Source organism: Myodes glareolus, chromosome 6, assembly GCF_982192425.1.
Source record: "Myodes glareolus chromosome 6, mMyoGla1.1, whole genome shotgun sequence".
NCBI lineage: Eukaryota > Metazoa > Chordata > Mammalia > Rodentia > Cricetidae > Myodes > Myodes glareolus.
In genome coordinates, this window is record NC_142031.1 from 95,094,109 (window position 1) to 95,109,964 (window position 15,856).

Genomic DNA, 15,856 nt, shown 5'->3' on the forward strand with positions numbered 1-15,856 from the left:
ACACAGACACACGTCGAGACAAAACACCCGCATACATTACAATATAAAATAACATTTCTTAATCTGCATTTAAGGCTAGGGAGAGAGCTTAGCTGGTAAACTTCTCACCCTGTGAGCATGAGATACTGAGTCCGATCCCTAGAATCCATGTATGAAAAATCCAGGGTGTGGCTCCTGCTTATAACCCCAGTGCTGAAGTGGCAGAGGGAGGTAGAGTCGTGGGAGTCACTGGCCAATCTACCCTACTTGATAAGCTCCAAGCCAATAAAAGACCTTGCCCCAAAACAGCAAGATAAATGGTGCCTGAGGTATGCTCTTGTCTACATACAGACACACACATACACACCACACACATATATGTGCACACACAGAGACACACACAGGCTATTTTTGAGGCCCTTATTTATCTCAGGTGCATCCAATCTAATCGGCATACAGAATGCATAACCTATACTGATCATATAAAAACCCAAATGACAATACTAAAATTTATTTTCATGAAGGGGGCCTCTTTGGTGAAATCATATTTCAATATTAGAATATGTGATTTCATGGGAGACTTTTACCTTTACTTTATAGGAAAGAAAACCCCAGAGACTTTCCCCCAAACCAGCAATGTCACTTTAGAAGCCTTTTGTAAATTCAGAGGACATTAGAGCAGAACCAGAGAATCTGAAGAGCATGGGCTTCGGAACGATTTCCCAGGCTTCTCCAACTGAGAAAGTACAGTGAACCCTCTTAAAAACAGACTCTGGTGAACCAGGATCTGCAACAATCAGAAACTGGGAACGAGTTTGACCTAGCCTAAAGAAGGCTTAAATATTTATGAAGAAAAAATAATCAGTTTTTATCTCTCAGAACCAAAGGACTAATACACTTATTTTAGTTTTCTCCCCACCCTCTTTTTTCAGTTTGTTTTGTTTTTATATTTTTTTTAAAGATAGGGTTCCTGTGTGTAGCCCTGGCTGTCCTGGAACTTGCTTTACCTGCCTCTGCCTCCTTAGTGCTGCTGAGATCAAAAATGTGTGCCCCCACTGCCTGGCAAACTCTTTTCATTTTTATCCAGATCTAGTCCCTCCTTGTGCCTCTGCCTTTTTCTGCTGTGCAGTATTTTCTAATAATGCAGTTAAAATGTGTCTTGGAGAAGGTCTCATAATATGGATTTAATTTACCACATTGGGTTGGTATCCTTGCTCTTATCATTTTTATTAATGACATTTTCTTCTGTATTTTCAGGGCCCAGCTAAATATTTTTCTTCTTTTGGATAACCCCCATAGACAGAGGATCGAAGTAGAGAAAGTCAAACTGATTATTACTTACGAACACAACTTGAAAAGGTAGGGTCGGGCCCAAATCCCATTTTGCAGGAACATCGGTAGCTGCCCATGGTGTTCAAACACTCACCATTAGGGCATACACCTTGTAGCTGGCATTCATTAATATCTGCAAGAAAGCAAGAGCCGATCAGAGGGGGCAGCCAAGCCCTGGTGTGCAGATTCTAACTATTCTTGTGTTCACTTTCTGCTTTACTGAAATTATCTTGCTTAAAATAAACAAAGGGGGAACACGGTAGGAATAAAGGAACTAAGATTAAAATGATTGGATCTTCATTAAACAATTGCAGTTGTATCATTAGTTCTGAGGCACCCACTATAATCCAGGTTCTGTCTTAAGAGCCAGAAGTGCACTGGCTGACAAAACTAACCAACAGGGCCATCTTCAAGGAGCTTTTTCCTATTAGTGCAGACACCAACAGCCTAGCTGCACACAGAATATGTGAACTGCAAAAGTGGTAAAGAACAGTTTGTTCCCCAAACTACAACTATTAGAAACCGACATTCAGTTCTGAAACTGCCCATCCAGTCATGAGCCCCTGAAAGATGTTAGTGCTGCGGAGGGTGTGAGACTTCGTCAGGGTAGAAGGTGAGCGTGGGGGGCCTGGGACAGAAGGAATATTCACGCAGGTAGAGACTGGCCAAGGGAAGGGACTCGGGAAATGGTAAGTCAAGCCACCAAATGGAAATAAGTTTCAATAAGATAAGCAGGTGGACACGGAGCTGGGACAAGATAGGCCATGCTTGGATTCGATCTTACTGAGAACAGAGAGCTACATTGAAAGGTTTTGAATAGGAAAGCCGTGTTACCAACAGCAGACTCCACAGTAGTTCACCTGACCAGCATATGACATGGTGAGCAGAGACCATAAAACAAGCCAGTGAAGAGTGATGAGCCACATGATGATGGCCGGTGATGAGCCATGTGGGGGACAGGAAGCCTAACCAGGAAGGTGCGGAAAGCACAATTCCTTTCTAAAAAGAACACCTGACAAAGCCTGGCACTCAGCTGGGTACACAGATGTCTGGAGGGCTTTAGACTAAGGAAAGAGGAGACGCTTTGTGAATGGAGAACGCCCGAAAGTGAAGAATTCAGTTTTATAGTTAAAGGTCACATTGTGATACCTAAGCAGAACTGTCCAGTAGTAGAAGATTCTGGAACAAAGAGAAAGGGAATGGTATGCCTGGAAACAGGGACTGCCCTATGGGCCAGTCCCAGAAGAAATCAAAATGAACTGAGAGAGACTATACAAACCTGGTGACTGAAAACAAAAACAAAAGCTTATACAGCCCCTTCTAAAGGTTATATATATAACCATATATATATATATACATATATATATATATATTGGATAAGTTAAAAATGAAAAGCTAGTAGCCATTTTTATTGGATCCAGTGTGAGCTATGAAGCTTAACAGTTAACAGATGTTGGTTGTTAGAGCTGCTATATCAAATAATATTTATGTCTTTCTATCAGGAATTCTTCCGTAATCTTTTTATGAAGGGCTTTAAAACATTAATTTTCTAAATTAAGATTGGACACAACGTTAGAAAAGTATTACAGAATCTTCACATAAAAGTGAAACACTTCCCTTGATAAATCATTATTTAAGAAAATATTATTTAAACATGAATGCTAGAAGATGTTCTAAGAATTCATACTTATCTATGTTATACATAGTTCATCTAAGTCACAGTTTTAAAATTTTTATTTTTTAATTTTTTTCCCACTGTGTATATTCATTGCATGAGGTATTAGATTTCATAAGCGGACTTTCATATAAGTATATGTTATAGGAGGGGCAGTTTTTTAGTTAACATCAGGAACAAAACGGAACTTGCAGCATGGCATACAAATGAGAAATTAGTGTATATGTGTTATATAAGCTCTGCAGACCGTCAGCTGGAATACATCTGGACGGAGGCGTATCTAGATCACACTCAAAAGAACATCCAGCCCAGCACCTGAGGGTCTTGTTTATCAGGCTGTGGACTGTGATATAGCAGTCATTTGTGTGTGACACATTATTGAAAATATTCCCCTCTAACTCATTCTTCTTAAGAAAACCACCATGAAGGACCAGGAGGAAGGCCAAATCCAGTTGGAGCTTGCACAGTACAAGCAAAGACTTTATCACGGGATCCAAGTAAAGTCTGAGGTTTGGGTAGCCAGCCAGTCGCGATCAGAAACACTGGACAAAATCTCCACTCTTCCATTTCTCCCTCACGTCTCTCTGGGCTATGACTGTGAGCCTTTTCCTTCTATTCACTGACACATCCCGTGATCACTTCTTGGGAATCAGAACCTTCGTTACCAGGCTTTTTAAAATGTCTTCATCCAGCTGCGCTGCTGGCTGTCAGGTCAAGGTTGAAGGTCCTCCATCTTCTGACCCATAGATGCCTCATTTATAACAATTGACAAGAACTCCTTTCCAATGCCTCTCCTTTGCACCTTCCATAACCCAGCTCACAGCCTTACCCATGATGCCTCGGGATAAGTAATAAGGACCAAGAGACCTACAGGTGTGGATATGAACAGGTAAATTGAGGGTGAGAGTCATGGAAGATTCTCCTGATTTTTACTACTTTGGTTATCTTGGGCCACCAAATCCTGACTGCCACTGCCCCCAACTGATCCAAGGAACCTTGAAGCATGGCCTTTCTGAACACACCCCCAGCTGCCAGAATGACTCCTGTTTCCTTCAGCAGCTGATTGGCTTTTGTCTTCGCATATTTCCTATAGCATCACAATCAGAGATGCATTCTATTTCAAGGTATTTCCTATTCATTTTTATGTGCACTGAAGCATCTCCATCTAAAGTGCACAGCCACAGGCACCCAGGTGTGTTGGCACAGGCTCTCAATCCCAAGACTCGGAGATGGAAACAGGAGGCATATATACTCAAAGTCAGCCTCCCTCTGAAAGAAAGACATGTGTTTGAAGGAGAGCAGAGAAAGGTATATGAGAGAGTTGAGAAGGAGGAAAGAGAAGGGGGCAGTGTTATAATTAAAATACAATCTCAAAAATAAACAAACAAACAATAACAACAACAAAGAAATACATGTGTGCATATACTATGATGTATTCACCACCAAGGATATTTCCACAGGGGCTTGAGAGATGGCTCAGAGGTTAAGAGTGAGTACTGTCCTTGCAGAGAACCTGAGTTCAGTTCCAAGCACTCTCGTTGGCTACTCAACCCCAGCTCCAGGAGACTCGACACTCTTTGGCCTCTACAGATACCTGTACTCATATACATTCCCACACAGACACGCACAAACATATATATATATATATATTAGATCAGAGAGCTCTGTCCAGCCCCTTCCCAGGTGAAATCTTTGCACCCATAGCTGGCTATTGTTCTGACTGCTTCCATCTGGCTTACTTTTGTGAAGCACGTTGCTTATTTTATCTCATTTACTTTACTCTTTACTATGAAGTTCTTCAGTGTTGCTGCATATAGCAGCTCAGTCTTTCCAAGTTATGTTATATGGTATTCTGTGAGGAAACCAAACTTAACCATTCTAACACTGTGTTTGCTTTTTCGTTCCCCATATGGGGCCATTATTATCAATGGTCTGTGAGCATTCATAAATACATGTGTGCACACACATACACACTCAAGTATCTACCTATATGTACACCTATAGGTGTAGACAAGAAGACCTCAGTATTCATTCTCTTGAGTGTATATTTAAGGGTAGAATTTCCAGGCCCCTAGAGAAGGCTTATATTCACTTTAAAAAGCTGTCCAGGAGGCATGCCAATTTCCACTCCCAGTTGACAAGTCCTTGTCAACTTAGTATCAATCTTTTGACAACATTCAGTCACCTTGGCAGGGGGCAGTGTTGTGTCACTGTGGTTCTAGTCTGCAGTTCTCAGGTGAGGACTGACACTGGATCCTTTCTTACATACTTCTTAGCCATTTAGATAAAAAACATCGTCTGCTAAAGTGTGACACTTACAGGGAGTGTTTACAGGTTTGGAGGATGGCTGACCTCTTGCTTTTGCTTTATTTTGCTTGAAATGCAGTCTCACTCTATGGTCCTAGGCTTAGCTAGAATTCATTGTGTAGCAAGTTCACAGCAATCCTCCTGTTTCACTATTCTAAGGTCTGGGATTTTAGGTGTGAGCCACCATGGCCCATGTCCATCAGAGGGAGGATGGTCTATGATCCTCAAAGGGAGATGTGTTGTACTCTTGCCTGGAGAGCATCTGGTTTTCATGAGGACAGGGAAAGTCAAAGAGGATGGATACCAGGGATACTAAACATTCTGAAAGTAATCTCCTTGACAGAGGATTGCTCTGCCCAGACTTACAGTATGCACTGAAGTTTTCAGATATGCAGAGCAAACCATTACGAAGTAAGACAGGATGAGGTGGAGGTGGGAGCTGGCTAAATAAGACTAAGGCAGTCTGTGTTACTCTGCTATGTCTAGATCAACAAGGTGCAAATCAAACGTTGGGAAGGATTCCACTGACAAGTTATCAACAGCCATAGGAAAACTATTACATCAAAAACCTATATAGATATGCTCTTTTATCCTTGCCATCCTGTCTTCCATCCCCTGCTGTATTCTGAGAGGTTGGAAGAAAATCCATTGCCTTTGTGTTCAAGGAAAACCAAAAAGCCAAAAGCTTATCACTTGTAACTGATCATTTAGTGATTCAGAACCACGAGCAGACATCCAAAGAACTTTCCGAGGTAGTCAAGTTCCTTTGGATTTTTCTAAATAAATGGTAAGAAGCTGCAGATCCACAAGCAGATGAAGGACAAAACACGGGTTATAGCGAACATATTACATCCGGATAAAATAAGCTTACGGACCACTCTAAGTGAGGACGGTATGGTGCCAAAGTTTAACAACCGTATGAAATGTGACTGGCAAATTGTGAGTTATAATTCCACCCAGACTTCAATTCCTAAGGCTGTTTTCCTTATTTAAGAAAAGCTTCTCCCAGCACCACACACATTCAAGGAGAAAATCTTCTAACTCGATTATAAAATATAAGTAACTGACACTTGCCAAATACAATAGAGATCAGAAATCTTGCATTTTATGGGGTCAACCACATTTCTTTAATGTACTCAGTCTAAGCCAAAAGTACTTGAATAGTCGGTTTAAAAAACAAAAATAGGTAATCAATTGGATTTATTCCTTGTTCTTCCTCTGCTGGCCACCATTGTCTCTGAAAAGTCCATGGGGCCCTCTCCTCATCAGGAACAGCAAGACCATGGCACACAGCACCACCCACTTGGCTCAAGAACCAAAGCTAAAATAAAGGCAGAAGGAGACGCAGTCTTACGGCCACCCCCACACATACTTCTGTCTCCAGTTCCAATGCTGTGTTAGGACAGACTGGGAGTTCACAGAAACAGAGGGAAAGCAGAACTAGTAAAGCTACATATAGCTCACAGAAAGATTCCATGTTTCCCCCCTTACTGAAAACACTTACAAGGGGTTCTACCTCTACAGCCTACCAACGAAGCTCTGACTTACTGTTACTGTAAAGATCCAGAACACAAAACTGTCTACGTGGCTGAATCTTGGCCATATTACATAACCTAACCTAAGATGGACAGTCTTCTAAGGGCTGAGGATGTAACTCAGAGACAGAGTGACTACCTGGTGTATACAATGCCTTTAGTTTGATACCCAGCACTGAAGAGAAAAATAAGGTTAAATAATCTATTGTTGGAAGTTCAAAGGTCCTTGAGCTCAGAGATCACACTAGTGAGCCAGGAATGTTAAACACGCAGGGTTGTCTTTTCAAGAGAAAAGATGTATAACCTGTTTTCTGCCCAGAAGTCTGGGAATAGAGATGGCTAATAGCCTAGGTATCCCCTGTGCTATCTTTAGGCCAAGCTGCCTCCCTCAAGCACAACCAAAACTGGAAGTAGCTAATAGCCCAGATGACCTCTGCTCTATCTGTATGACCAAGACCACACCAGATCCTCCCTTAGGCCCTTAAGATAACACATGTAGCCTATATATAAAGTCCATCTTTGTGGAAGAAGGGACACGCACTTTGAGAAGAGTTTTGATGTAATCCCACCTCCTAGTGCACAGGGGATTATATTACACTAGGAAATTTTTTTTATATTTTATTGTACTTAAATATAAACCGTCTGGGGTCAGATTCTTGAAGTTTGAACCAATACCAGCTACTGCATCATGTTGAACTGGATTTCCTTGTTGCCTAGCAGGGATCGTTACTCTGCCAGCCCTGGAGCTTGCAGAAGACCCTTACACACACACACACACACACACACACACACACACACACACACACACACACTATTAAATAGATAGCAAAAAAATTATAGAATTCAGGAAAACATATAACTAGAGATTCTCCTCAAACAGCCTAAGGATCCAGTCCTGGAGAACATTATAAACAAGTCAACATTATAAATAAAATGCAACAAGACTCCTCCTCCTCTTCATTTAGACATGTATTGCTCAGCTGTGTCCCTTGAACTTCATGACTATCCTGGATGACTATATATACCATTTTGTGAAATAATTTTTTAAATCACATATCACTTTTTAAATGAGCAAGGGGGTGGCAAATCTAATAGCAGAAATATTCCATTAAGACCCAGTCTCTGGTATAACTAAGATATTAAATTTTGTAACATGGAGCAATTCACTAAAATTCCCCCATCTACATTTCCCATCCTTGTAACATGAAAAGGCGAACAGAAATAATCCCCGAGTTACTTAGAGCTTAACTATTCTTCAAAACAACCTGCCAGTTTCCAGGGTTGAACAAAGGAGGATAAACAGAGGATGGCATTTGACACATGACATGTTGAATGGGGTAAGTACCCTCATGAGAAATAAATACACATTTACACGTCATTTTCCTATAAGAAAATATGTGTGTTTAACTAAGTGAGTAATAATTTACCCCCTATTCTGTGTCAGAAGTTGACACAGGAAATGAGGCATATCTGGTCACTAACAGACTTTGGGGACAAGGTAAGAGTGGCGTTTGAGCATCTTTATACAGTGGGGGAACATAGGGCTTCCTGGAGACTCAGTTGTGTCTGCTTCACCTTGCTGATAGATAGAAATTCCAACATAGAATTCTATCAGCAGTAGGACTTACATTTGAAGACAGAGGAAAAACTCCCTTGAGATAAATGTTTTCCTCAGTCGGATGAGATGGCTATTTAAGAAGGTACAGCGGTGTGCTGGATAGTTTTGGCACAAGCTAACTTTATCTGAGGGGAGGGAGAAATTGAGAAAATGCCTCCATAAGATAGGGTTGTAGGCAAGCAAGTCTATAGGGTATTTTCTTAATTCACGATTGATGGGGGAGGGTCCAGTCCATTGTGGGTGGAGTTATCCCTGGACTGGTGGTCCTGGGTTCTGTAAGAAATCAGACTGAGCAAACCATCAGGAGCAAGTCAGTAAGCAGCACCCCTCCATGACCTCGGCATCAGTTCCTGCCTTCAGGATCCTGCCCTGTTTGAGTTCCTGCCCTGACTTCCTTCAATGATGAACCGTGATGTGGAAGTGTAAGCCAAATTAATCCTTTCTTCCCCAACTTGCTTTTGGTCATGGTGTTTCCTCACTGCAGTAGAAATTCTAACTACAACAAGTAAGCTGGAAAAATGGTTGTCTGTGAAGTGTTGGTTGCACAATTAAGAAGACCGAGTTCAACCCTCATTACTCACATAAAAAAGCTAAGCATGCCTACATTTCAGTGCTGGTGAGACAGACACAGGAAGATCTTCGGGGCTGGCAAGATGGTTAGCATAGCTGAATCAGCAAGCTTCAGGCTTAGTGAGAGACCTTGTCTCAAAAAATATTTGGTAGAAAGCAACTGAAAAAGATGGTTAGTGTCTTCTTCTGGCCTGCACACATATGCCTCATATGTTTATAGACCCACATGAACACACACACACCACACACACACACTTCACGTAATTTAGGAAGACGAAGACTACTGTCTTAGAGGACATAGGTATGTAGCAAGGCTGCAAGAAGAAGTCAGGGAAGAACACAGCAAAAGGGCAGGGATCCCTGGGGGTGCTGAGTAACAACAGCCATCGAAAGCATCACCTTAGCAGTCAGATTAAAAGCTGATTGGCCACATGCTGTTAAGTGAGAGAAGGAACACATACTGGTTGGACATAGTGGCACATGCCTGTAATCCCAGCACCCAGGAGGCAGAGGACTACATGTTCAAGAGATTCCTGGACTCTATAATGTCTTTGGGGCCTTTTCATTGAGGAGGTGCCTGTCTCAATGAAAAAGGAGGAAGAGGAGGGAGTGAAGGGAGAGAAGGAAGAAAAATATAAGAGAGAAATAAAAAATAATAACAACTTTGGAAAATTTCTAAAGATACAGAACTACTCTATGGTTGCAAGAGTTATAACACTGATTACACCTGGAACAGAGGGAGAAAATGAAATTTCAGGCAGAAAACAGGGCAGTTCCAAGGTCCAAGATATATTCTGTGTGTTGACCTGAGAAACAATTGTACAGTATGTCTGCTTTGTGATGACTTGTTGAACTAGACACTCTTGTGACTCTACCTTTGCATCTGTGCACTAGTCTGCCCATGGATTATACACTCACTGCATCTGTGCACTAGTCTGCCCATGGATTATACACTCACTGCATCTGTGCACTAGTCTGCCCATGGATTATACACTCACTGCATCTGTGCACTAGTTTATCTAACCATGGATTAAATATACTCACAAAAAAGTTTGGTAATGAAATTGCTTCATATATAATATAATCATCAGGCAAGTTTTATCTAACAAATATGATGATCCTTAAAAATGTGCAGTTTATTCTTTTGAGTCTAAATAAAATTTGATGATAGGTACACTTTAGGGAATATCTTAGCTATAAAAGGCCCATCAATGGAAGTTTTGGCAATGAATACGACTGCCATGGATGTATCAGTTTTGTTCAGTTATTTTGTTAAAGCAAAACAACCAATACAATAATAAAATACTAACAGGAGACAGGTCCATGGGCAACTTCTTCATAACTCCTCTTTTGGAAGGCTCATCTTGAGTCAACTGACTCAAGCGAATTACAGCCTGCTGACTCAAACTGCCGTCTGAGCGGAGGAACAGCATCTTACCCACAGCTCATGACACATCTCCTGTCCACGGCAGGAATGCCCCATCTATTAACATTTGTGGAATAGTGAATCGCTGGGAAGGTTTTCAAGACTATCCTTGAAAAATTAACATTTATTATAAAATAAATGAAAAAATTGTTAATAAAAAGCCAACCAAAAACTAAGTTTTATGCCAACAGTGATAAAAACTGCAAGGCATCGCATATTTATGCATTTTGACACAATCCATACCATTTTTGGCAGGTGATTTTAAGGTAGAAAACAGTTATGTTTAATTTTTATCTGTAAAATAATAAAATTTGTAAGTGATTTTTAGGGATTGCCAAGAGACGCTTGATTTTAATAATTATTTAGGACTTAGAAGCATATACCCAATTAGGGTTAGGGAACAGGGTCTCATGTAGCCCAGATTGGCCGACTCATTATAGAGAGGCTTTGAACTGCTCAAATTTCTACTCCCAGCTCCTAAGTGCTGGGATTACAGGAGTTACCAGCATGCCCAGTTTAATTGTGATGAGGACCAAACTCAAGGCTTCAAAGATGACAGACAAGTCCACCACCATCTAACCCACATACATCCCCACCACACCCAGCATGTCTGCATCTTAAACACGCTAATCCCATCCCATGATAGGGTGATGGGACGTGAAGGCACTATTGGAAGAGAGGAAGTACCTAGCATTTGAAAATGTAATCAAAAAGTAGGCATTCTTACTACTATTTCTAGATGGTATTATTCCGCTTCTTTCTCATTCTATAAGAAGCCATTAGCAAAATAATCAAATGACAGATGAAGAATGTCATTCTAGATCCACCAGGAAACACTGCTGAATTGCTTGCTATGATAGATGAAGCCGATTGCACCAATCCCATCAGGCTGAGGAGAAGAGAGGCAGCTCTCAGAGCGGCATGTGTATGCAATAAATCACTCTCTTGAAAAGATAATTACTGCATCACTAGAGGAGAGACAGGAAAATCTTTAAGGGCAGTGATTTGAAAGCCACTCAAGTTAACATGTGCACAGTGGTTCTTTGTTATTCGGTGCACATTGGTAAAAAGCTGCTTCGGGACTGGAGGGAAATCACGTAATTCTAGTTATTAATCACTTTAATTTTAAATGTGCTTTGTAAACAGAGAGGGGCTAGAGACTGAAAGAACAATGTGGGAAGCACAAGTAATTAGATGCTTAATGGGTTCCCTTTGAATTTCTGTTGGGGATAACAAAATCAAAAGGTCTCAAGGCTTGAGGGAACCTAAGCATACATACGTAATTTGAGAAAGTTCTATTTCATTTTGCCAACTAATAATATCACAAAGAGAGGGAAATTAAGCTTTGCTCTCAATAGCAATTACAATAGATTATGTTGAATGAAATCATATTGTTTCATGAGTCAGCCTTCTCTGCAGTGTAATTTAGCAGTGTCTTCTTAGGCACCATGAAATAGAATGGTCTGTGATACTGCAATCCAGAATCTTGCCAGAAAGCACAATGCTGCTTTGCGGGCCTCCTCCTGAGACCAACAGGAGCCAGGATTTGGTATTACTAACCAACCATCAGAGGATTTGCTCGACATGAGCCATACTTACTAACGATCACTCAGCTCTACCAACAGAAGAAAACACAAGATTCATGAGCATCTCCTGAAGAAATCTCCAGTCTCTAAAAATAATGGCTTGCAAAGTTCCACCTCTACTTTTTTCTTTTTAATCCAGACTGGATCTTTGTGTGTGGCCCAGAATGTCTTAGAACTCACCAGCTTCAGTCCACCAAGTTTGAGACTTAGCCTATACCGAATGATTATCTAGCTTTGTGGACCTCAGTATCTCCATCTGTAATACATGCATAACATCACTTACTTCACAAAGACGTTTAAAAGAATAGCAGAATAAATAAAGGAAAGTGCTAAATAAACACAGTGTACCAGAGAAATGACTGGGATAAAATAAGCAGTTATTAAGATAAAATTAATTAATTATTAAGAAAATTCAAGTTTGAGGCCAGCCTGTTCCTTACATTAAAAAGAAGAAGAAGAAAGAGGAGGAGGAGAAGGAGGAGGAGAAGGAGGAGAAGGAGGAGGAGGAGGAGGAGGAGGAGGAGGAGGAGAAGGAGGAGGAGGAGAAGAAGAAGAAGAAGAAGAAGAAGAAGAAGAAGAAGAAGAAGAAGAAGAAGAAGAAGAAGAAGAAGAAGAAGGACAATTAGACAATTACCTAAACCATTGGTACTTCCTCCAGTTAAAAACAAACCAATAATAACTTTTTTATCAATAATAAATAAACCCTTTCTTCATTCATACTGTTTTTTAATCTGTAACGAGCTATAGGCTCCAAGTTCATGACTCAGTAAGGCTGGGTTCTTGGTTGGGGGCAATCAAAATCTACCCAGAAAACAAACTTGGAAGCAAATCTTTAAAAAACAACATAAAGAAATAATTTCATGACTAAGTAGTAGGAAGAAATCCTAGCTCTGTCTGAGGACTCTTGGCAGTGGTCCCACCAAGTAACTACATCAAAACTTGATGATATTGAGTACTGAAGTAGGCACTGGTCAAATTAAGATGGTTTCAGCTCTACTCAGCCATACAAGGGATATCTGACTTTTCAACATGGCTTTAGTCTTCACCCAAAGGCCCGAGACTAGATGAATTATGAGGTGTTCCCTAGATGTACAGCTGCCCTATTGTACTATGAAAATGAATCAACAGTATCCAGGGCACCTCACATTTAACTCTCTAGCTTCTCTGGCTGCCTTGGGGACAGAGGTTCACGGTCATATTTAGTTCTTTCTAAATTTGAGATGGGTAGCAATAAATAAATGGGATCAGAAAGGGGAACTCTGTTGTGAATGATGGGCCAGCAAGGAAGTACTTCTGCTGTGTGGGTGCAGATACGGCTACCCATGCAACCGTATGGCATGACCAGCATGCGGATCCACAGTATAATACTAAGTGACATCCACTCCTGCAGGATTTTGCCACAAGTTAATAAAAGGTAAGAGTTCCAGAAGCTTTAAGAGCACGAAGGCAACTTTACCAATCACTTATTAAATGTCAGCATGCCCTCAGCTACATGAATAGAGCAGGAAGTCATCCGCCCACCATGTAAGTGTCACATGCTGGCCCCAGGAGCATCATGTGGCATAACAATCCACGCATCTAAAATGCCAAGACACCTATCAAGTCTACGTCAGTAAATTCAGTAAGCCTTACCTTGACAAAATGTGTTGTTAACCCGCTTGTATCCTTGTAGGCATTCCATCATTTGAGTATATCCATGATAGGCTGTAAGTGGGGGGAAAGAATCCTTCATTACATGCGGAGTTTAAAATCCGATGGTCTGAAACTGCTAGATGCGGTGCCATCCACGGCACCAGTAGACTTAACCATTTGCAAGCTACCAATACCAATAAAGACCTCTACGACTGCTCTCACCTTGCGCCTGTTTTCAGTATGCTTTCTATTTTGCAATAGCTGTAGCCCTAGCAAGTTGCCAGCAAATCTTTATTGTGTTAACTGAATCATAAGACTGTTTTGTATTATCTTCCAATTAGTGATTAAGTATTCTATCATAAGATGCACGCCTCTACCATGATGTGCTCCAGAGCATGGGGGTTAAACAGGGAAATGCTGGCTTGTGGAAGTGGCTCCGTTTGTGTCTTGGCTTCATGCCCCATGTTGTCCCTTATAATGAAGACACTGACATGGGTGCCTACAGAAACTGGGACCTCAGCTGTGAGTCCTTCAAAGATAACATGATCATATTCAACAGTCTCTTCAAAGGCCTAGAGCCAAGCCAGATGATCTTTCTCTTTGCCTCTGCTTCGGATCTGACGCTAATTTTCTCCTAAAGCTGTATGAAGGCAAGCGACTTGTTTGCACTAAGCACATTGACAGACTAGTTAATGAAATCATTTACAGATTTAACATTAAGCTTTCATAGGAAAAAATAATCATCACCAGTGAAAGGCTTTGTATGTGACTAAACACAAACTTCATTAACTAAAAGTCACTTGAAAACTGAAGTTTAAACTCTTTTGAGTGAAAAAAAGCAAAAATCCAAGGGCAAGGCACTCAAAACCATCATAGATGGCAGCCAAGCGATGTCTTCTCTCTTCCAACATGAATATGATTTAGAGAGTAGTACCGACAAAGGGAAGGAAAGTTTTTACAAACAATGTGATCCTGACTGTGCCTCTCGGTGGTGAGTCACTTTAGACAGTACAAGCAGAAAAAGTGCCAGGATGTTAGATTTCGCTTCGTTCCTCACAACCACGGCCCTGAAACCAAACTGATGTCTTTAATTCATACATCAAATGAGCTAACCTATGGACTATTTTCATCAACATTTGGTTAAAAGAGCAACTTTGCCCTTTCCCATTCCACTGACATCGCCAGCAAGGCTGAACTGTGGCGCTAACAGCACCATATAAAGCAGCAAATTCATTCCCAGATGATGCAATGTTAGATAGGAATGACTGGAGGTCAGGAACGGCCTCAGGAATAAAAGGGGGAGGGAGACGATATGGACTCCTTTGCCTTTGACCCCTGACATCTGTCACTCTGGGCTCCTTTGGAATTTAGAAAAGAGAAGAAAGAGAAATAGCTAAAATTTGGAGAAAAAATGCTAAAAAGCAAGCACATCAGAAAAGAAAACAAGGAGGAAGATGGGAAAAGTATTAAGACATAGAAACTTAGATCGGAACCTAATTTGAAGGATCTTTTCACCCTCATTCTTAGAGTTAACCATGGGAAGCATGCCACCACCTACAACATTAGACAAACTCACATGGTAAATGAAGGGTGCATGGCTCCCCAAACAGAGGGCAATGTGTTTCCCACAATTTAGATGCAGATTCCTGGCTAATGGCTCATCAGAATCAACAGGAAACGACAGCGGTGGCAGTCAAGCTCATATCACCCCAACTCTAAACACCATGTTCTTTAAATGATTCCAAACAGCTCCCAGAGTTCCCTTCGGTCAGATAACCAAGATAACTTAGGTAAACAGGTCTCCATGTAAGGTGGGGTCATTATTCCACCAGTTACCTGGAAGTCTATACTGCTAATCATGACTCAGTCAGCTCGGAAAATCTATTCCCTCACTGCCGAGCAGTCCGTGCGGTTGTTCTTCCTCTTAGGGAAGAACCAACCTCACAAACTTTAGCAGCAATTTCTGTAAATGAATCATCTAAGAAACATTAATAGTGCCAACATATTAATGAAATCAACTTCAGGTCTTCAGAGAATCTGAATATATGAGAAACCAGAAGTTCAAAAGGCAGACAGACAAAAAGAAGGAAGGAAGGGAGGGAGAGAGGGAGGAAGGGAGGGAGGGAAAAAGGAAAGAAAGAAAAGTGTTTACAACATATTACTATGCTGGGAAAATAGTATAAAAGAGGTAGAAAT

The 15,856-nt window shown here is 41.0% G+C and overlaps 1 protein-coding gene across 10 annotated transcripts in view; it reads right to left on the reverse strand.

The window, feature by feature from the left end:
* Positions 1-15,856, reverse strand: part of Ltbp1 (latent transforming growth factor beta binding protein 1) — a 386,955-nt gene that overhangs the window by 127,142 nt on the left and 243,957 nt on the right. For all 10 annotated transcript variants that reach the window (XM_085691031.2, XM_048416147.3, XM_048416146.3 and 7 more), the window contains 2 exons: positions 13,661-13,732; positions 1,322-1,444 (listed from right to left, as the gene is read on the reverse strand). In XM_085691031.2, the coding sequence (XP_085547157.2) occupies positions 1,322-1,444; positions 13,661-13,732 (195 nt within the window). The remainder of the gene's footprint in view (positions 1-1,321; positions 1,445-13,660; positions 13,733-15,856) is intronic.